The 20,324-nt window shown below is 54.7% G+C and overlaps 1 protein-coding gene across 12 annotated transcripts in view; it reads left to right on the top strand.

Moving 5' to 3' along the window:
* Nucleotides 1-15,963, top strand: part of TNK2 (tyrosine kinase non receptor 2) — a 42,222-nt gene extending 26,259 nt beyond the window's left edge. For 4 of the 12 annotated variants that reach the window (XM_074365184.1, XM_074365198.1, XM_074365194.1 and 1 more), the window contains 12 exons: nt 1,122-1,274; nt 1,783-2,060; nt 3,513-3,639; nt 4,010-4,156; nt 4,242-4,336; nt 9,279-9,473; nt 10,829-10,920; nt 11,482-11,598; nt 12,256-13,601; nt 13,699-13,794; nt 13,963-14,090; nt 15,162-15,963. In XM_074365184.1, coding sequence (XP_074221285.1) covers nt 1,122-1,274; nt 1,783-2,060; nt 3,513-3,639; nt 4,010-4,156; nt 4,242-4,336; nt 9,279-9,473; nt 10,829-10,920; nt 11,482-11,598; nt 12,256-13,601; nt 13,699-13,794; nt 13,963-14,090; nt 15,162-15,168 — 2,781 coding nt within the window. In that variant the 3' untranslated portion in view covers nt 15,169-15,963. Of the gene's footprint in view, nt 1-1,121; nt 1,275-1,782; nt 2,061-3,512; nt 3,640-4,009; nt 4,157-4,241; nt 4,337-9,278; nt 9,474-10,828; nt 10,921-11,481; nt 11,599-12,255; nt 13,602-13,698; nt 13,795-13,827; nt 14,095-15,161 lie in introns of those variants that run through there. The other 8 variants (XM_074365206.1, XM_074365212.1, XM_074365190.1 and 5 more) reach the window with 7 other exon arrangements.
* Nucleotides 15,964-20,324: the final 4,361 nt, after the last annotated feature.

Below are 20,324 nucleotides of genomic sequence, written 5' to 3'. Positions count from 1 at the left end.
GAGCTTTCTGGGTCCTGTGGGGTGGCTGAGGGGAAGGCTCCTAAGGAACTCTGGCAGAGGCCACACTCTGCCCTCTAAGGTGGATCTGTCCCCTCTCCTGGGATGTGAAGAGGGATGGGGACAGATCCAGCATGGCCTGTCCTGGGGTCCATCTGTGCTCAGGTTTAACTAGACACATCTGTTTCTTTTCTCAATTGTAAAACTAATTTACTTATAATAAAAGTTTGAAAACTTTTAAAAATAAGGAGAAAAATTGCCTGTAATTCCACCACTCAGAGGAAACAGAGTTAGCATTTCCACCCTTTTCACTCCTCAGGTATTTTGTTGAATTTAGTTAAGATACAAATTTTGAATTCAATTTTTTAAATCTTGCCCTTTCATCTTAGTATAGTATTTAAAATTTTTTCACCCAGAGGGATGGATAGCATGTGCGCAGTAAAGCATACAGTTCTTGAGTATGCAACTCAGTGAATTTTCACATGTGCATGGGCCCGTGCAACCACCACCCGGATTGGGATATAGAGCATCTCTGTCACCCCAGAACCCCTCAGGCCTCTTCCTCTGAGTAGCCCCTAACTGAATGCTCCCTTGACTATTCCCCTTCCCAGAACAGGGAAACCACTCTTCTGACTTCTGTCACTGTAGATTAATTTTATGGCTATATATACATATGAGCTTTGTGGGGGGTTATTAGGTTTATTTATTCATTTTTTTTTAATTGAGATACTGAGGGTTGAACCGAGGACCTCATACATGCTAGGCATGCACTCTACCACTGAGCTATACCCTCCCCCATGGCATTATATTTAAAGCATTTTCCTTCTACACCAAAAATATTTTTTATTGCAACACTTTAATATCCTATCATCATGCCTCATCTTTTCCCTTATGGTAGTCACCCAGGCATTCCCATAGAAACAGGAGGCCCAGCTTGTGGCCATTGTGGGTCAGCCACCTGCCCTCCCCTAACCAGGCCACAGGCTTCTGTGACACACTCACCCCTCCAGATGAGCAGGTCTGAGGCAGGGATGTTTGAGCCAAGCTGGAGGGAGGAGCAGGTCAGCCCAGAGTGTCGGGGGCTGGAGCCTGTCCTGACTGCCTGCCATCTCCGCTCCGTCCAGGTGAGTGTTGCTGTGAAGTGCCTGAAGCCTGATGTACTGAGCCAGCCAGAGGCCATGGACGACTTCATCCGGGAGGTCAACGCCATGCACTCGCTCGACCACCGAAACCTCATTCGCCTCTATGGTGTGGTGCTCACGCCGCCCATGAAGATGGTGAGTACTGTGGGCAGAGGGGTGCAGGGGGCAGGGAGGGGCCTGTTGTCTTGGGCCCACAGGTCCACCACTCCTCCTGCCTGTACTGGGGTTACTCTGTCCATCCTGACAAAGGTCACAGGTCCTCCAGATCCTGCTTTGGTCCCAGCCTGATGTGGCAGAGGGGCTCACAGGCCTAACCCAGCACTGATTGTGTCTGTTGGAGCTCCGTCCATGTCCGGATTTTGCTTGTGTTCACTAGCAGAGAGTTGCACCCATGGGAGGGACTGGCCCCAGAGTTTAGTTTTTGGCATTGCTAACCTGAGACTCTTTGGGTTGCTTCTCTGGGCCTCAGTTTCCTACATTGCCTGGAGGAAGAGGCTTGGGAGGCTGTAGGACTCCTGGAGGTCCCTGGAGGACAGACCAGGAAGGAGCAAGGAGGGTGGCTCTGGCAGGCCTCCAGGGAAGGGGCTGAGGAAGGGGCAGGGCTCAGCCACACTTATTTCTCCCTCCTCCTCTGTGGCCTCAGGTGACAGAGCTGGCGCCTCTGGGATCATTGTTGGACCGGCTGCGCAAGCACCAGGGCCACTTCCTTCTGGGTACTCTGAGCCGCTATGCTGTGCAGGTGGCTGAGGGCATGGGCTACCTGGAGTCCAAGCGCTTTATTCACCGTGACCTGGCCGCCCGCAATCTGTTGTTGGCCACCCGTGACCTGGTCAAGATCGGGGACTTCGGGCTGATGCGAGCTCTGCCCCAGAATGACGACCACTACGTCATGCAGGAGCATCGCAAGGTGCCCTTTGCCTGGTGAGGGGCAGGGGCTGCTGGCTCAAGGGGCCTGGACCCCACTCTGCCCTGACGTGGTCCCTACGCACCCAGGCCTCAGAGCTTCCAGGGCCTTCTGTACTCCCATCAGCCCTCGTCTCTTCAGGGCCTGGGGTGCCCTTGTGTGGCCATCCATTCACTCATCCATCCAGAAATTCTCGATGCCCACGTACCAGGTGCTAGAATGCACAGGGATAAGTGTTGTGGGGACCCATAGAGGCTTTCTGGAGGACCCAGTGTTAAGCTCATAAAATATCAGAATTTAGCCAGGCAGAGACTAGTTGGTAAGCATGTTCCAGGTAGAGTTGGGGGCACACAGGGCCTTACAGACTGTGACAGGATGTTCACCTGCACACTGGGGTGGTACCTGGCCCTGCCCTGGCTCCTGTGTGAGCTTATCCTGTGTTGAGACCGTCATGATCCTCTGCTATCAGAGGCACACAAAGGAGTATGATCTCCTTGCTTTAGATTGGGAGGAGTCAGTCCAGTTCTACCATCCAGAAAACCGTTCTAACTCAGGATGTACAATCACCCTAATTAATTGCTGACTTTATACCTTGGGTGACCACGCATCCTGGTTCATGGCTGATGTCCTGGAGTAATTAATAGCACCCCCTTTCATACTCAGGCATCCTGGTTTGAATGGTAAACTATAAGGTCAGCTTTTCTTGTGTGGCCCCCTTAAACTGTGTAAAGTGAGCAGATTATTTTTATCCCCATTTCACAGGTGAGGAACATGGGACTTAGAGGTCTTGGGTGACTTTCCCTGGGTTACCATCCCCTTTGAGTGGCAGGGCCAGCTCTCTAGTCCCACGAGAGGCCTTTGATTCTCCCATCAAGGCTGGCTTCCTCCTCACTCTCTGTGCCTCAGTCTGTCCTGAATGAATACCTCTTTGCTAGCTTCACTGGAGTGGCATTTTTTCCCTCACCCTAAAGGGGGCCCCAGAGGGAGTGAGGATATTTGGGTGAAGTGCGTGTGACTGTTCCCACCCATTTTGCTTCTTCCCCAGTCCCTATCCAAATTTCCCACCCACACCTTCCTGCTGAAATGACCCAAATCCTCGGATCCTGCCCAAAATCTGGAAATTGTCATCCTCCCACCACAGTTAGAAAACAGCCTGAGATCTTATCCCCGCTGCGCCACCCCTTTCGCCCCTCCTGGAGCCTCTGCTTCCCTGATGTGGGAAGGTCCCCCTCTTCCCGTCCCCCTCTTCCCACCCCAGGCTACATGTGGATAAAAGACCTGAGCGGCGATGATGTTGTCCAAGTCTGTGCACCCCGTAGTTGAGACGCCCCTGCCCTGTCCCTGTGTCCCTGGTACCTACTGTACTGGGCACATGGGGCAACAACACATGAGCATTTTAGGTCCACTGGGGCTGACGCAGGGGCGGGTGTGTTCTGAGAGGCCTCCTCTTTTACCCCTGCCTTTGCCAGGTGTGCCCCTGAGAGCCTGAAGACTCGCACATTTTCCCATGCCAGCGACACCTGGATGTTCGGGGTGACGCTATGGGAGATGTTTACCTATGGCCAGGAGCCCTGGATTGGCCTCAATGGCAGTCAGGTGAGGGGGCTGGGGCTGTGCTCCCCACAGGGCAGCTGGGGGTTGATTCGATCCCTGGCTCATAACCCAGCCCTGCTGGAGTCCCTGTTAACCATGTCCTGTGTCAGCACAACCCTTCAGATGGCTGAGCAAGGGGCACGGCCCCTGTGGTCAGGAGCGGTGGCCTGGGGCTTGCTCGCCGTCTTGCCTATGCTCTAGCCCCTTGTTTGGAGGCCCCAGACCTGGGGATGAGGGTCAGAGGCCCAGGGCAGTGGCAGAGCTCTTCTGGGGTGCAGGCATGGCAGCCTGTAGTTCCAGCTGTTCCATGGGTGGGGGGAAGGTGGGGGCTGGGTGCTCTTCTTGTTCTCACACTGCACCATTCCACCACCAGATCCTGCATAAGATTGACAAGGAGGGAGAGCGTCTGCCCCGGCCCGAGGACTGCCCCCAGGACATCTACAATGTCATGGTCCAGTGCTGGGCTCATAAGCCAGAGGACAGACCCACGTTTGTGGCCCTGCGGGACTTCCTGCTGGAGGTGAGGACTGGTCTGCTCACAGAGGCTGAGGTTTCCAAACAGGGATCAGCCCCAAGGTGGACAATGACCTCTCTCTGCCCCCCAGGCCCAGCCCACTGACATGCGGGCCCTTCAGGACTTTGAGGAACCAGACAAGCTGCACATCCAGATGAACGATGTCATCACTGTCATCGAGGGGAGGTAGGGAGCGTCGGGGCTGCACCTGCACTGCCTTGAAGGGCACAGGGTGGAGGGGCCTGGGGCTGAGAGTTCTTCTGTCCTTGTGACAACACATGGGCTCCTGCAGCAAGAGGGGAGCAGGCCTGGTCCACTCCTGAGTGCTTCACATTAGGTATGCAGGTACTGTGGCTCAGAGGGGTTTTCTCTTCCTGGCGCCTCCTCTGTCACCCTTTTCCCGCTTGGCTCCAGCCCTGACTGTGTGGGTCAGGACCAAACTACCGTTATGGCGAGGCATAGAAAGCGGGGCAGCATGGCCTCGGGGCCCAACCAGGGACTCTGGGACTCCTGGATGGTCCTCCTCTTATCCTACCCCCCCTTCCCCCTCCCAGGATAAGGACTCTGGACTCCCACCTGGGTGCCCTTCAGTAGCTCAGAGCAGCCTCTGCCCTCCCACTGTGCCCCACTGCTCCCTCCCAGAGCTCCCCTCCATCCTTTGCTGAGCCTCCCACCCTGGCTCCTTTGTCCCCAGGCTGCCCTGGCAGGGCCTCTATTCCTGACCCCTCCCTCTCCCTCACACCTGGCAACACATGTCTGCCTGCAGGCAGCATCTCATAAGTCACGTCTCCTACCTGCAGCCCCTGAGGTTCAAGCCCGCCCCTCTGTGGAGGCCCCACCTACCACTCACCCCACCCTTTTGTTATCCGATCCGCAGGGTGTCTGAGGAACTGGTTGAGGCAGGGCAGGCTACAGCTGCCTTTGCGGTAGGGGGTGAGCATGGAGGACCAGGAAGAGGAGCGAGGCAGAGGAAATTCCCTGCACTCCTGGCTCCTCTGACTCCTCTGACTTGGAGCCAGGCAGGGATGGGAGCAGGGACTGCTTCCTACAGAGCCCTTTCTACCTGGACTTCAGGTTCGGGGGTCTGGGGCCTTTGGTTGAACCTTGTGCCTCATGGGGGTTTGGTGAGAGGAGCCTCTGGGTCTGAGTCAGAGTGATGGAGTGGATCCTGGAGCCGGCTGTGGAGGAGCATGACCTGTACCTGCTGTGGCCCTGGCATCTCTTCTGCAGGCCAGGACTCCCTTAGGGTCCAGTATCTGGGAATAAAAATGACATACCAACAGGTTGAGGGGGGGTGAGGTATGGTTGGGGAGTTAGTGGTGGACAGAAGCAGAAAGCTGCTGGAAGGAGAGAAGCCTGGAGACAGGAAGGAGTATAGTCTGTGGTTTGGAGCTGAGGGGAGGGACTGCAGTGTGGCAGTCTGGGGAGCGTTCTGGAAATAGGAAGACTGGGGTGAGGGCCCTTCTGGAGGTGCATGGTAGGACCTTTGGCTAGAGTCTGAGCCTACAACCATTCCCAGCTCCAGGAGCCAGAGGGCCTTGGACCTGAACCCTCTTGTGCCCTGTGGTCCCCAGGTCTTTTCTTCCTCCATCCCTTGCTCTCAGTGAGGGCCCATGTACCAGGGCCCAGTGTTCCCCAGGGGGTGACTCAGGGGCTTCATGGGTTTCTGGGGCACTTGTCTCTGGAGCTGGCGCCCTCGGTCACCACCGGAGCGAGGCGGGGAGCAGGAGGGGTCGGGGAGCCACTCCTCCTGGGAGGCCACGTGGGCAGGCCCTGCCCCGCCCTTCCGTCACCGGCTAGGGTTGGCCCAGCTGCTGCCTCCACTGCTGCCTGCCAGTGTGGGCTTGCCGGACTCCCCCCCAGGGCTACCAGCCCAACTTGGACCACAGGGCCTGCCCTTGGTCCCTGGAGCTGCTCAGAAGGTGGGAGTTGAGGGGCAGGAGGCACGACAGCCGGTGAGGCTTTGGGAGTGGGCCTGTGTGTCGGTGGTACCAGAGCTTTAACTGCCCCCTTGTTTCCTCAGTGCCCGAAGTGTGTTTGTTTGGCAGGCTCTGTCTCCATGTCTCCGGGTGGATGGGCTCTCTGTGGGTGTCCCTTTGGGTCTGGGTTTGTACGTGTGTGGGTCTTAGTCTGTTTCGCCGTCTCTCCTTAGCCCGGTGCTCAGCTGTCTCTTGTCTGTGCTTTTCTGCTAGGCTGGGATTCCTTCTTGTGGAAGCTGTCTCCGGTGTTTGTTTCCTAGTCCAGAGTCTGGCAGTGCCCTTGCCCCTGGCTCTGCCTGATTCGTTAGACTCCGTGCTTTTTGGGGTACCAGGCAGTGAGCACAGAGAGAACACCAGATATTCTGTGAGCCAACTTGTGAGGCTCTGACTGGACTATGAGGGACAGAGGATGACCACTCTTTTCCAGAGGGTCTTACTGGGAGGCTGGGATGGCTGGCAGTACTTCGATGTTCTGTTTTCACGAAGTGGGGCAGGAAGACAGAGGTTTTGAAGTCCGTGTGCAGGCCCTTGGCCTGGCCTGGTCCCTGGGGCCTCTGCTTCCTGTAGTAGGTGGGGGAGGGGGGGCAAAGGGTATGTGTTGTCCCTTAAGGCCAGGGGCTGCTGGGGACACCCGGAGAGAAGTGCGTAGGATGGTGTTTTGAGCAGAATTTAAGCCACATTTGTCAGCCGTTTTGGGACTAGGTAGGCCAGGACTGGGACAAGGGGCTGAGGTTTCCGGAGGCTGGTCCCAAGTAGAGCTGGGGCCGCCTTAGGCGGTTCTCAGCCCAGGCCCTTCCCAAGTGCTGCTTCACAGCTTGCCTGTCCCAGGATGCTGACAGGCATCCTGTTAGAGGTGCCTGTCTGTGCTGCAGGGGCTGCACCCTCTTGTTGCTATAAAGACTCTAGGCTGTTCTTGGAGGGGAAAGGGAGGTGTGTGGCCAGAGCAGGCTGGGTGAGAAGCAGCTGGACTGCTGGCACCTCCACCCCACTGAGCCTCAAGGGGGACGGTGGGCAGGGTGGCAGCATCTCCGGCGTCGTCGGAGTTGACCTTTGTTGGGAGGATGCTGCTTCTGTGCTTGGGATGTTGTTCCCGAGGTGGTCTTTCTTTCTCATGCGTAGTCTGCACTCCTGACTCCCCCTTATGCAGTAGCAAAGCCTTTCTGAGACTTGGCGTCAGGACTTCTAGCAGTGATCAAGGGAGCCCTTTCTTCCAGGCCTGGCTCTTCCCTCGGCCATACCTGTAACAAAAGGAGGTGGGCTTGGCTCTGCGTTCACTCTCAGAAATGGGTCTGGGGAGGCTTCTGAGTGAGGGGCTGTGTTGGGAAAAGGAAAGGAGCGGAGGGAGTGACCTCCTGCTAGTCTGGCCTTACTCAGGGTCCACTGGGAGGGCGTGGTCACGGTGTAAACCTGGCCTTGGACGTGAGTCTGTTGCACTGTGCGCTGCTTCTCCACCTTAGTTAATGAGCACCTCTGAAGAGGTGTGGAGAGCAGAGTCCAGTGTCCAGCTGTGGGCTTGGTGTCTGAGACTGTTCTGTGGAGGGGCATGCGGGACCCAGAGGGCCCATGGGTGTTGGGGGACAGCAGCAGGGGGTCCGGATGCCAGGCGTTCCCCAGCCTGCCTCTTGACCTCAGCCGGTCGGTCGGTGGCTGGAGGGTAGGGAGGAGAGGCGTTTCTCTCTTTGGATTGGCCCTGCTATTTTTGGATGGGCTTTGTCCCTTCCCGTGTGTTGTCCTCTCTTCTTCCTTCCTTGCCTGCCCTTCCCACCCGGAGGGCAGCGTGGTAATCACAGGGTTGCTGTGTCTGTGGTGGCCGGCCTGCAGCCTTGTTGGCAAGGAGGCTGGGTTCCCAGCCTTCCTCTGCCACACCTCTTGGCTCCCCAAGGATTGCTGTGCTCGTGGGGTGCAACTTTTGGTCTCTCGAAGGGGCTACTTGGGGATCGTGCTGCCCCGGTGGCCGCATCACCTCACGGAGGAGGATCTAGGTGCTCAGGCCTCACTGCCTCCTGCCAGCCTTCACCTTCCCCAACCCCTCTGCTCTGGCTGCAGTTTGGAGGAAGCCTCTCTTTACGCTCCTGGCATGGACAGGTGATGTACGGGTTGGGGGTTGGCAGTGGAGGCCTGCAGCTTGGTGCCACACGCGTCCACCACAGCAGTATGAGGCTTTCACCACCTCTGCGGTAGCCCAGATTCTGCCCCTGCCCTCAGGTGTGAGTGACCCCAGCAGCAGGTGCAGGAGCCTCATGACCTATTGGCTTTTTGGCATTTGAAGCATCTAGGAGGGCGCTCTGTTCTTTCTTGCCCACCTAGCCTGGCTCCCACCCCAACCCCAGTCCTGGACTTAGGCTGCGTCAATAGATTTTGTGTCTATCGAGTTTAGAGCGAAGGACTGGTGGTCCCACAGTCCAGCCACACTGGGAGGCTAGGTTCCCTTTTGGACCCCTTGTTTAAGATGAAAGTAGAGCTCTCCCCGCAAGGAGGTGGATGGGGGCAAGGGTGAGGGGCCCAACGGTCCTGGCAAGGGGAGGCAGAAGGCACTGGGGACATGTAAACTGGTGCGTGATAGCGTGGGTTGCCCCAAGTGCTTCCAAACTGATGAAAGGCTGCCTGAGGAGATAGATTGTGGTTGGAGGGCTTGGCCCTAAGCCCAGTGCTAAGGCCATGGTGCTCCCTTGAGCCAATGTAGCTCAGAACTGGAACTGGGCTGAAGGGTGGAATCGGGTGGCCAGGAGAGGACTGGGGCTTAGGCGTGGCCAGAGGAGGAGGGAGGTGAGGTGGTGGTATGAGACTAACAACTGGATTTGCATCCTGTGTCTGCTGCGCTCTTTTTGGTAACTGTAGGCAAGTCATGTCACTTGTTTGAACCTGTTTCCTTATTTGTAAACTGTAGGCAGAGCTGTCTGACCCACCCTAGGGTAAGGCTGTGTACAAATGCCAGGCCCTGCACTGGGGGAGTGGCAGGTCCTGGAGAGCTGCCAGGAGGAGGTGGGCTGATGGTAGACTACTCTGATCCTGAGGCCTTAGCCCTTGTACACCCTTCTGCCAAAGTGGTCAGATACCATGGCTGAAGAGAGCATGGTATGAAGGGGCCCCCACTCCTTGGGGCTGTCCCACCACGCTCTGGTGTTCACCATGTCATCTCTGTTGGACAGGGCTGAGAATTACTGGTGGCGAGGGCAGAACACACGGACGCTGTGTGTGGGGCCCTTCCCTCGAAACGTGGTGACCTCCGTGGCTGGCCTGTCGGCCCAGGACATCAGCCAGCCCCTGCAGAATAGCTTCATCCACACGGGGCATGGCGACAGCGACCCCCGCCACTGCTGGGGCTTCCCCGACAAGATCGACGAGTGAGTACAGGCAGCACCCCACCTGGAGCTCCAGGATCAGCAGCCCCCTCTCCGGGCACATGGCTCTCCAGGCTTCCGAGGTCCCCGTTACAACCGTGGGCCAAGGGTTCCTGTTTAGCAGCTTTTCCTTGTAGGCGGAACTGGGATTGGTGCTTCAAAGGATGGACCTACTTTTTCTTTCAGTGGAAAGGCCCCCAGGTTCCCACCTTAATTCCCTCTGACACTCTGGCCTTTGGAAAATGGACTTCAGAACAGCCTTTAGAAGCAGTTCAATAGGAAAGCCTCTCTTGATCCCCAGCACTTGGGTAGCAGTTTCCCTTCCTCTGCTGCTAGTATGGGAGTCCTGGAGACGGGAGCTGCTGGCTCAGGCCCAGGGCCGCGAGGCACAGAAAAAGTTCCCTGTGGGGAAACTTCAAAGGAAGTGTTAGGCAGCAGCCCCAGCACCCTAACCTGTCTGCTCGCTCTGGGCCTGAGAGGGGGGTTCAGTCTCCTCTAAGTGAAAGAATAGGTCATCTGGGGGCATCTGGGGAGGATACTCAGGAGAATTAGTCACTTCCTGGTTGCCCCGCCCCAGGGAGCCACCTGAGCTCCTCCCGCCAGGCCTAATCCGCTGGTCCCACTCATGGCTGCGCTCTCCCCTGACTTCTCTGGACACATGTCTCCAACCCAAGTGGCACAGCACAGCAGGCCCTTCAGGCCTGCCCCTGCACACCAGAATGCTAAGCTCTGGGAGGGTGGCCCTCTCTCACCTCACAAGAGCCAGGCAGGGGCCGGAGAGCGCAGACACCCTCCAGAAGGAGGCCTGGAGCCCTCTGCCTGCTCCCAGGGCGCCATGCCATGGCCAGCCCCATTCTTCTGGCTTTCATCAGCCTCAGTGACTTAAGTCCCAGATCCTGACAGTCGGCACAGCGCAGTGGTGGCCCAGCTGCTACCCCACCTCCAGGCCACCCTGACCGGGCCATGTGGCCCAGGTGCTGCAGGGCCTGGCAGAGAGGCTGTGTCAGCAGGTTGCTGCCGGGCGTGGGCTGGGGCACTGTGGGGGTGTAGAGGGCCAGCTCTGCCCTTGTAGGGTGTCCTTGGAGCCCCTGCAGTCCTAGAATTTTCAACCTGTGGTCAGGAATTCATTCTCTGCCCACCCCCCCACAGTACCCTCCCTTGGTCACAGCTAAATCTACAGAAGGGAGCCACTGGGAGTTGGAAGTCCTGTGCTCCAGACCCATATCTGCAAGGGGCTAGGGCGAGATGGTTCTGTTCTCTGTCTGACCCCAGGGCACAAGCCCAGCTCTCCTCTGGAGTGTCCTCACTGCCACCACCCCACACCCTTCGCCGCCTCTGACCTGCTTCTCTCCCCACAGGCTGTATCTGGGAAATCCCATGGACCCTCCTGACCTGCTGAGCGTGGAACTGAGCACCTCCAGACCCACCCAGCATCTGGGCAGGGTGAAAAGTAAGGGTTCCCGTGACCCTGGGTCCCCTAGTTTATCAGCTGTCTCCTCAGGCCACCCTGAGCCGCCTGTTCCTGCTCTGGGATGGTTGGGTCAGGGCAGCAGGGGGACAGCTGTGTCCCTGGCTCCAGCTGGGCGTGGGGCGGACGGTGAGAGGCAGCTGTGTCCGCCGAGGTGGGTATCCTCGGTCGGTCCTGAGCTGGCCTGCCCGCTTCCCCCCTCCCTCCTACTCCCCACCGTGCTCAGATCCTGGCTCTCCTCACTCCCCCTAATCCTGCTCTCCTCTCCTGAGCCAAAACCACCCCATGGGCTCCATCTTGGCCAGGAGCCTCATCCATCTCCCAGATCCTGGGCCTGTCGCTCCGGAACATGGTTTTCCCATCCTGCCGCCCCACTGCTTCCCATTGCTGCTGGGTTTGTCCGTTCACTTGCGCCTATTCACGGCTCTCTCTCTCTCCTCCCCACCCCCATGCTCTGCCCTCTTGTCTGGCTCTGTCTCGCCTCCCTTGTCCTCTGTTGCTCCTGCTCTGCCCCCTCTACTCTCTGCATGGCCTTTCTTGCAGGGGAGCCTCCACCTCGCCCTCCGCAGCCTGTCATCTTCACTCAGAGTAAGTGGGGCTGCTCTCGGTGCCTTGGCCCCTGCCCCCGCCCCCTCTCTTCTCTCATTCCTCTTCTGGAAGGTACAGAGCCCTGGCTGGCTGGCCGGGTGGGAGGGGAAGCGGGTGTGTGCTGTGAGCTTTTGCTGCTGACCTGGCCCAGCATGCCTGCCTCTCCCCCCACCCCCAAAAGCCTGGGCTTCTGGGACAAGCGTATGATCCTGGCGCCCACCTCTGCCTCTCCCTGCCATTGCCTGGCCCTGCCTCACTCCCTTTGGGGCCTGTGGAGGCTGTGTCTGGGCTCTCATGCCAGCTGATCAGGAGCTCTATCCTCTAAGGATAGTGCCTCTTGCCCTTGACGGTGGGAGCTTGCCCAGAACCACCTCACCTGCACTAATGGTGTGCCGTAACTGGGCAGTGATTACTAACCAGGGCCCAGGAGCAGGGGTACTTGGGGCCTTGTGTTGATGGAGGGGGTGTCAGAGGCAGACAGGTGTGGGGTGTTGCTTGCTCTAGCTGAGATGGCGGCAGGGACTCACCACCCCCAGAAAGGCTGACTGCATCTGGACCAGGTTCTGCCCTCTGTGGTTTGAATAGGGTCTGTGCGCACTGAGAATTTTGACAGCTGAGGGCTGACTTCTGGGGGAACTAGGAGTGAGCAGTAGGTGGGGGATGCTTGGCTATCTTGCCCACACCCCCACCTTTCCCATCCCCCTGCCTGACTCTGCCTCCCTGTCGCAGAACCAACCTATGACCCTGTGAGTGAGGACCAAGACCCCCTGTCCAGCGACTTAAAGAGGCTGGGCCTGCGGAAGCCAGGACTGCCCCGAGGCCTGTGGCTAGCGAAGCCCTCGGCCCGGGTGCCAGGCACCAAGGCAGGCCACGGTGGCGGTGAAGTCACACTCATCGACTTTGGTGAGGAGCCCGTGGTCCCAGCCCCTCAGCCTTGTGCGCCCTCACTGGCACAGCTGGCCATGGATGCCTGCTCCTTGCTGGACAAGACCCCGCCGCAGAGTCCCACGCGGGCACTGCCCCGGCCCCTGCATCCCACGCCTGTGGTGGACTGGGATGCACGCCCGCTGCCCCCGCCTCCTGCCTATGATGATGTGGCCCAAGATGAGGATGACTTTGAGGTCTGCTCCATCAACAGCACCCTGGTGGGTGCAGGGGTCTCTGCTGGGCTCAGCCAGGGCGAGACCAATTATGCCTTTGTGCCTGAGCCGGCGCGGCTCCTCCCTCCGCTGGAGGACAACCTGTTCCTCCCACCTCAGGGTGGGGGCAAGCCGCCCAACTCAGCCGAGACCACAGAGATCTTCCAGGCGCTGCAGCAGGAGTGCATGCGGCAGCTGCAGGTCCCGGCCGGCTCTCTGGTCCCCTCGCCCAGCCCTGGGGGTGACGACAAGCCCCAGGTTCCACCCCGGGTGCCCATCCCCCCAAGGCCCACACGCCCACGTGGTGAGCTGTCTCCAGCCCCTTCGGGAGAGGAGGAAGCAGGGCGCTGGCCTGGGCCTGCCTCCCCTCCCCGGGTGCCTCCCCGGGAGCCCCTGTCCCCTCAAGGCTCGAGGACCCCCAGCCCCCTCGTGCCACCCGGCAGCTCCCCACTGCCACCTCGGCTGTCCAGCTCACCTGGGAAGACCATGCCCACCACCCAAAGCTTCGCCTCAGACCCCAAGTATGCCACACCCCAGGTGATCCAGGCACCTGGCTCCCGGGCTGGCCCCTGCATCTTACCCATCGTCCGAGATGGCAAGAAGATCAGCAGCACCCACTACTACCTGCTGCCTGAGCGCCCGCCCTACCTGGAGCGCTACCAGCGCTTCCTGCGTGAGGCCCAGAGCCCTGAAGAGCCGGCCCCTGTGCCTGTGCCCCTGCTGCTACCCCCACCCAGCACCCCGGCCCCTGCTGCCCCCACTGCCACCGTTCGACCAATGCCCCAGGCTGCCCCAGACCCCAAGGCCAACTTCTCCACCAACAACAGCAACCCAGGGGCCCGGCCACCAACCCTGAGGGCCACTGCTCGGCTGCTGCAGAGGGGCTGCCCTGGGGACGGGACAGAGGCTGGACGGCCAGCAGACAAGATCCAGATGGTGAGTAGCAGGCCTGGCTCAGGGCAAGGAGGGGCAGGGGCCCAGGGAACCCAGAGGAAGGGGCCTGTGGTGCTGACGGGTGGGTGGGTGTGCCCAGCTGCAGGCCATGGTGCATGGGGTGACCACAGAGGAGTGCCAGGCGGCCCTGCAGAGCCACGGCTGGAGCGTGCAGAGGGCTGCCCAGTATCTGAAGGTACCGCCACCTCCTGCCCACTCTGGCTTTCAGGGACCCTGAAGACTGGTTCTGCGGCTCTCTTCCCACCCACCCCTTCCCTGCCCCCACCTCAGCTTTCCTCTGCCCTACCCTGATCCGTACCCCTCGGCCCCAGTGTGTCCCATGGCACCGCCCTCTGCCCTTTAGGTGGAGCAGCTCTTTGGGTTAGGTCTGCGGCCACGAGGCGAGTGCCACAAAGTTCTGGAGATGTTCGACTGGAACCTGGAGCAGGCTGGCTGCCACCTTCTGGGCTCCTGCGGCCCCGCCCACCACAAGTGAGCGAGCCCCACACCTGCCACCTCCTGTCCCTGAGGGTGTTCCAGAGCACACCACTCTGGGAAAAGCCAACCCCTCGCGGGCCACACACAGCCAGAGACATAGGGCTCCCCAGCTGGGAGGAGAGAAGGGGGCCCCAATCCTGGGGTGCAGACATTTCTCGGTGAATACAGTTTCACCTTGCACATCTATCTAGACTTCAGAGCCACTTTGTTCAAATGAACTGAGTAAAAGGAATTGGTGCCTCTCTGGGCGCTGGGGGCTGGCTTCCTGAGCGGGCCCCAGCGAGCAGCAGTGTAGGTTCCAGTGATTTAAACAACTGCTTCTCACCTCTTCATTTCCTGTTTCAGTTCAGAGTAACACTTAGAAGTTCTAATGCCTTTTCAAAGGAATGTCTAACCAAAAAAAAATTCATTACTTTCCTGTAAAAAATTTATGTAATTTATGTTGTGTATATATATATATGTGTGTGTGTGTGTGTGTATAAAACAAAATACACAGACATGTAAATAATGTACACGATACAGAATATAAACTCATACAAGTGAAAGTTTTACCACGTCAAAAAGTGGTGCAGTCCTCTCCTGGTAGGTGCTGGCGGCTGACAGCCTGAGTTAGAGCCCAGCCTTCTCATGCATGGTGTCAGCTTATCTCCTTTCCTGATCTCTCAGGGTCCTCATCTGTGAGATGTGTGTAAATGACAGTGTCTACCTCACAGAGGTGGGTAGAAGAATTAACAAGGGATGCAGCTGTCACACCACGCAGCCAGTGTCTGGCCCATGGGATGCCATGTTAGCTGGTATTTTGCGGTAACCACATTATCTCGTGGTTATTCTTACTAATTTGTATCAGTTAATCTAATATACAATACTGCTGTTCTCTTATATTTAGTTTATTAAAGATGGCATCCCAGGTTGATAAGTTCCAAAATCATTGCCTAGAACCACTAGTTTCCAGCTGACTCGGCAGGCACCGAGGCCCTCTCGCCCCCGCCCACACTAGACATTCCCTACTCTGTTGCACCGACCCCTGTTGATGGAGGGGCTTTCTGGTTGTTTCCCATCCTTTAGGCGCTGAGATGTCTGGAGAGCCAGAGGGTCTGCCCTGAAAGAACCACTTGAGCCTGTCCAGCTGACAAGGGCAGGGAGACGCCCTGCCCAGGCCTGGAGGGCCTGCTGCGCCCGCTGTTCCCAGTGGCAGAGTGAGGCTTAGGCAGCAGGAGGCTGGGAGCACCGCCTCGCCTGTCCCTCCCTCACCCCGTGCTGTCCCTGCAACTTCGGAGCTCTCATCCCTCAGCCGAGGTGCAGGAAGGAGCCTCTTGAAGGAGGCCTGGGGGTGGCCTCAGCAGGCCCCGCAGCTGACCTGCTTCTGGCTCCAGTCCCTGGTAGGGCCTGTGGCTGGAGTGTGTACCCAGGCCCTGTCGGTGGGGAAGTGAGGCTTGACCCAGGCGAGGAGGGTGTGTTGGCCACACAGAAAGGTGCACCAGCACCATGGGGGCTGGGCCCTTTATTAGGGAGCCCCTGGCAGGCAGTTGGGGTGTCAGAAAGGATGTGACTTACAGCCTCACCATGGACATGTTGTAGGACTTGGCCGGTCTTAGGATCTTGTGCCTGGAAATAGCCTGATGTGGCTTGTGTAGCAGAGCAAGGGTGCCAGATCGTTCTCTGGCAGGGACCAGGGCCCAAGGCCCCAGGGTTGGAAGGAGACCAAGGGGGCAGCTGCCCTGGAGGGACACCAGTGCGTCCTCTTTGACCCAGCTCTTCCCCTGTGCTGTTCCATGTCTTCCCACCAGCCTCTGTCGCCAAAGTTGCTGCCCCAGCTATGAATATTTGCTTCTTCCAGAGAAATAAAGTTAGTTTCTATTTTATGTTACTTACTTGTGTCTGCCTGTTTCTTTGCCTGTTGGTCAGACGCCTGAGGTCTGGGCTCCCCAAGCCACTGCCATCTGTCCCAGGCAGCAGGCCCTGTAGCACCACCTGTGGGCAGAGGGAGGAAGTGCAGGCCTGGCTGACCCTAAGGGGTCTCTCCCCTACAGAGGCTGGCAGAGGGCAGAGCACCCATCTGATGAAGTCACTGACTCACAGTCCCCAGCTTTTGCTCCAGAGTTCCATGAGGCAGGATATACTGCAGGACAGAGTACAGTAACTCAGTTAGCTGGAGCTAAGCCAGATACTTTGATAATACAGACGGCCTCAATATGTATAAGTATTTTAATTTTCCTTTTCTGAATATCTAATAATTTACATGGCTCAAAATTCAAAATGTACTAAAGAGTATACAGTGAAATTTCCCACCCCAGCTGCCACCTCCCCTCTCCAGAGGCTGCCTTTATTATCATCAGTTTCTGGTGTGTTTCTTATTTTTACCCTTTACAGTATTTTGAAGAGTTCCATAGCTGTACTGAAAGGGCATCCCCACTCTTGTTTAGGGTTGCATGGATATGGGTGTTCCATAATCTCTTTAACCAGGCCCCTTTTGATGGACGGATATTTGGTGGTTTCCAGTCCTTTGCAATTACAGCTGTTGCAGCCATAAATGGTGAACGTGGGTTATTCTTCACTTGCAAGGCAATCTGAAGGATGAGTCCCCAGAAGTGGTGCTCCTGAGTCAGAGTGTGTGTGCAGTCGTGAGGGATCCTGCCGGCTTTCTCTCCATACAGGAGGCTGTTCCCCATGTCAGATGCTAGTGTGAGAGGTTTCCATGTGGTACCGCAGCTGTCTGGTTTCTCAGTCTGACATGTGAAACATGGTGTCTATAGTTTTAATTTGCATGTCTCTAATGAATGAATAAACATTAAAAAAATAAGTTGGGTCATATATATTTCCTTTTCTATGAGCTACCTGTTAGTAGCCTTGAGCCATTAAAAAAGTTAGATTATTAGTCTGTTTCTTACTGGTTTTTAGGAATTTACTGGATCAAGAAATATAGCCCTTTGAACTTTACCATTATTATCATCTGAACTTTAGGAAAAGAGGTAAATCATAAGAAAGTAAGCTGATGGCTTGAATTTACAAAAGACAAAGGCCACTCAGGATGGGTCTGGGGCACTGTCCTTAGTGTCTGGGGCTCTAGGCTGGCTTGCGTGGTGGGCCTTCAAGCCTGGGAGGTTGATATCCTTCAGATCCAAACATGTTCTGTGTACCCTGTTCCCTAAGGCAAGAATTGAATTATATTTAGCTGCAATTAAAAAAAATCAGTCAAATATAATATCATAAAAGGGGAAAAGTTAGTATTAAGTTAACTTTGGGCATTGCTGCTAGACCTGGATTTCATTTTCAGCTGTTGGATCTTAGAAAAGTTTCTTAACCTTTCTGAGCCTGTAGACTGGGGGAAATTAAATCCTCCTTTATAGAATGGTGAGGATTAAATGAGGTCATATAGGTAGAACATTTTGCTAAGTTCATGGGCCATGATAAGTACCCAATAACCTGAGTCACAATGCATTTTGTTTCTTCATGTTCCTGCCTATCTTTGCCAATCAGTAGCTTGTATTATACACTGAACAACTCTGTATACAATTGTCTTCTTTTCCCATTCCTCCCCTTTTTGGAAACAATTTGTTCTTTTGCTACAAAGTCATTCCTATTTTTTTAGATTTGGGCATTTTTGACTCTATTAAAAAATGTCATTTTGAGGTAAAAGATGGCAGAGCTAATACATTTCAGAAGTATTTCCTGTAAGAGGGATACCAAATCATCTGAGGCTTCCTCAAAGGGTCAGAAGACCCTGTGCTTTTCTTGCCAGACACACAGTTCCCTAAACTCTAGGGTTTCCTGCTGTTTTTTTTTTCCCTCCACTTCTCATCAACCTGCCAGCTTTTGCCAGCATCTCTTGGGTTTATTGAAAAGATCTTAAGGGACGATACTGAAAAAGCTGGCGCAGGTTTGCCGACATGAAGAACTGATAAATCAATGAGGATTCATTGGACACCTTCTCTGTGTCAACCCTGAAGAGGGAATACAAGTTGAATGGATACAGTCTGTGTCCCAGGGGACTGTGACATTGCAGCAAGACGATTAGTGCTCTCAGATCACTATGTGCCAGGTGACTTGGCATGGGAAGAGGGGGCTCCGCAGAGGAGGTGACATTGTGCTGACTTGATGGGGAAGAATAGGCATGTGCCAGGAAGGTGAAGGGGCATGAAAGCATTGCAGGTGTGGGGAATGGCATGCGCAAAGCATGGAGATGCGAACTGGCCTGGCCTCAGTACTGAAGTTGGCAAGTCTAGCATCCAACCTTTTGTTAAGTTTCTGAGGTGGGCTGGAAATGGCTTTCGTATGGCCCTGGTGAGTGAGGCAGGCCTGGATCATGAAGCTACTGGTGTGAAATGCTGAGTTCTGTGACTTCGTAGACAAAGGAAGATGGCAGAAGAGAAGAAGAGGAATAAAGTCAGATCTGTGTTTCTAAGAGAAATGGCTCTGCTTAAGAGGCTCACCGCTCTACTGCAGCCACGAGTAGAGGAAAAGTCTAGCGTGTGGGCCACACTGCACACAAAGAAGATAAAGGTGTTCTTAATTTGAAGTGCATTGATTTTTAGAGAAATTTGAACTTGGAGAATGGAGGAGGGACCACCAATTCCTGGAATCCTTGGCTAGAGTAGGGGTTCCTGAAGGCCAGTCCATGTCCAGGTTCAAATTTTCACCAGCCTGCAGTGAAATGATAAGAATAAGAACCACACCTTTTTTTTTTTTTTTAAAGAAAATAAATAGAAACAGACTCACAGACATAGAAAACAAACTTATGGTTACCAGGGTGGGAAGGGGGTGGAAAGGGATAAATTTGGAGTTCGAGATTTGCAGATACTAACATATATAAAATAGATAAATAACAAGTTTATACTGTATAGCACAGGGAACCATATTCAATATCTTGTAATTTATGGTGAAAAAGAATATGAAAATGAATATATTTATGTTCCTATATGACTGAAGTATTGTGCTGTACACCAGAAATTGACACAATATTGTAAACTGATTATTATGCTTCAATAAAAATTTTAAAAAAAGAATAAGAACCACATAACTGAGTTTTTCTTAAAATGAAATGTACTCAATTTCAAGGATGGTCTTTATTCTGAGATTTTTGTCTTCCTACACTTTTGGTATAGAAATGGCTATTCTTGTGCGGTGAAGGGAGTGGTAGGTGGTAAATTTGTCCCTGTGCCCTTATGCAGCAATGCTGTGTCTGCACAGTCATCACATCCTCTCAAGCAATTATTAATTTAAATCATATTCCCTGAAATCTATCTTCAGAACGCCTGGGCAAGAGTGCTTTTGTGTCAGGCAGCACCACCTATTGGTGATGTGTGACATTGCAGTCTCTTGGATAAATGTCAGATAGAAGGGAGGGCTAAGATTGTGTCAAGTCATTGCCCAATAAATCAATTAAGTCCAAAAGAGGCTGGCCCAGGCCCAAGGGTGCTTAAAGAGACTCATTCCAAGGAAGCTGGGAAGGGAAGGAACAGGTTTGCCAATCATCTGGAGCCAAACGGGCTACCTAGGATTTGATGCTTGGAAGAGGGACTGAGTGCGGGGCTTTGAAGGAGGCAACCCCTAATTTAGGAAAGAAGCCCTGGGCTACCTGGGAGAATGCTGTGGGCTAAGGGGAAAGTCCTGGGAGAACACTGGTGCCCTTTGGTAAGCCCCCACGACTACTGTATTTTTAAATGCTGTTTTTATGATTCTCATATGAGCTTATTGTTGAAATGAAACATTCGGAAAAGCACAATGAGAGAATTAAAATTACCCAGAAAGTCACTTGAAATTTTGATATATTTTCTGTCAGTTTTTTTCCCTCTGCACATACATGTTGTATGTGTTGTGGTTTTATAAAATAAGGTCAAGTGGCTGGTACTGCTATGTACCTGCCTTTGTCACTTAACATTTGATACTACAAGCAGTTTTCTATATTTTAAAATTCATCTTCTCAAATGATATTTAAACACTTCATATTTTTCATTCTTTAGAAATGAAATATAGAAAGTCTCTATGAACACATTATTTTGTTAACATTTTTGCTTTGTAACAATTTTAACAGGCATTGCTAAATGGCTTTTCAGAAAGATTGGTCTCCCTTATTAATAGAAAACCTGTACGTTTTTAAAGTGAGGACTTCTATTTTGGAGCTATGTTTAAAAATATTTCTGAATGAAGTGATCTGTTGAGAACAGTCCAGATGGTTGGAGGAAATGGGCCATGAGTTGGTAATTGTTGAAGCTGGTGATAGAATACGAG

Source organism: Camelus bactrianus, chromosome 1 (assembly GCF_048773025.1).
Source record: "Camelus bactrianus isolate YW-2024 breed Bactrian camel chromosome 1, ASM4877302v1, whole genome shotgun sequence".
Classification (NCBI taxonomy): domain Eukaryota; kingdom Metazoa; phylum Chordata; class Mammalia; order Artiodactyla; family Camelidae; genus Camelus; species Camelus bactrianus.
Note: the sequence above shows the minus strand (reverse complement) of the source record. Positions and strands in the feature narration are given on the sequence as shown.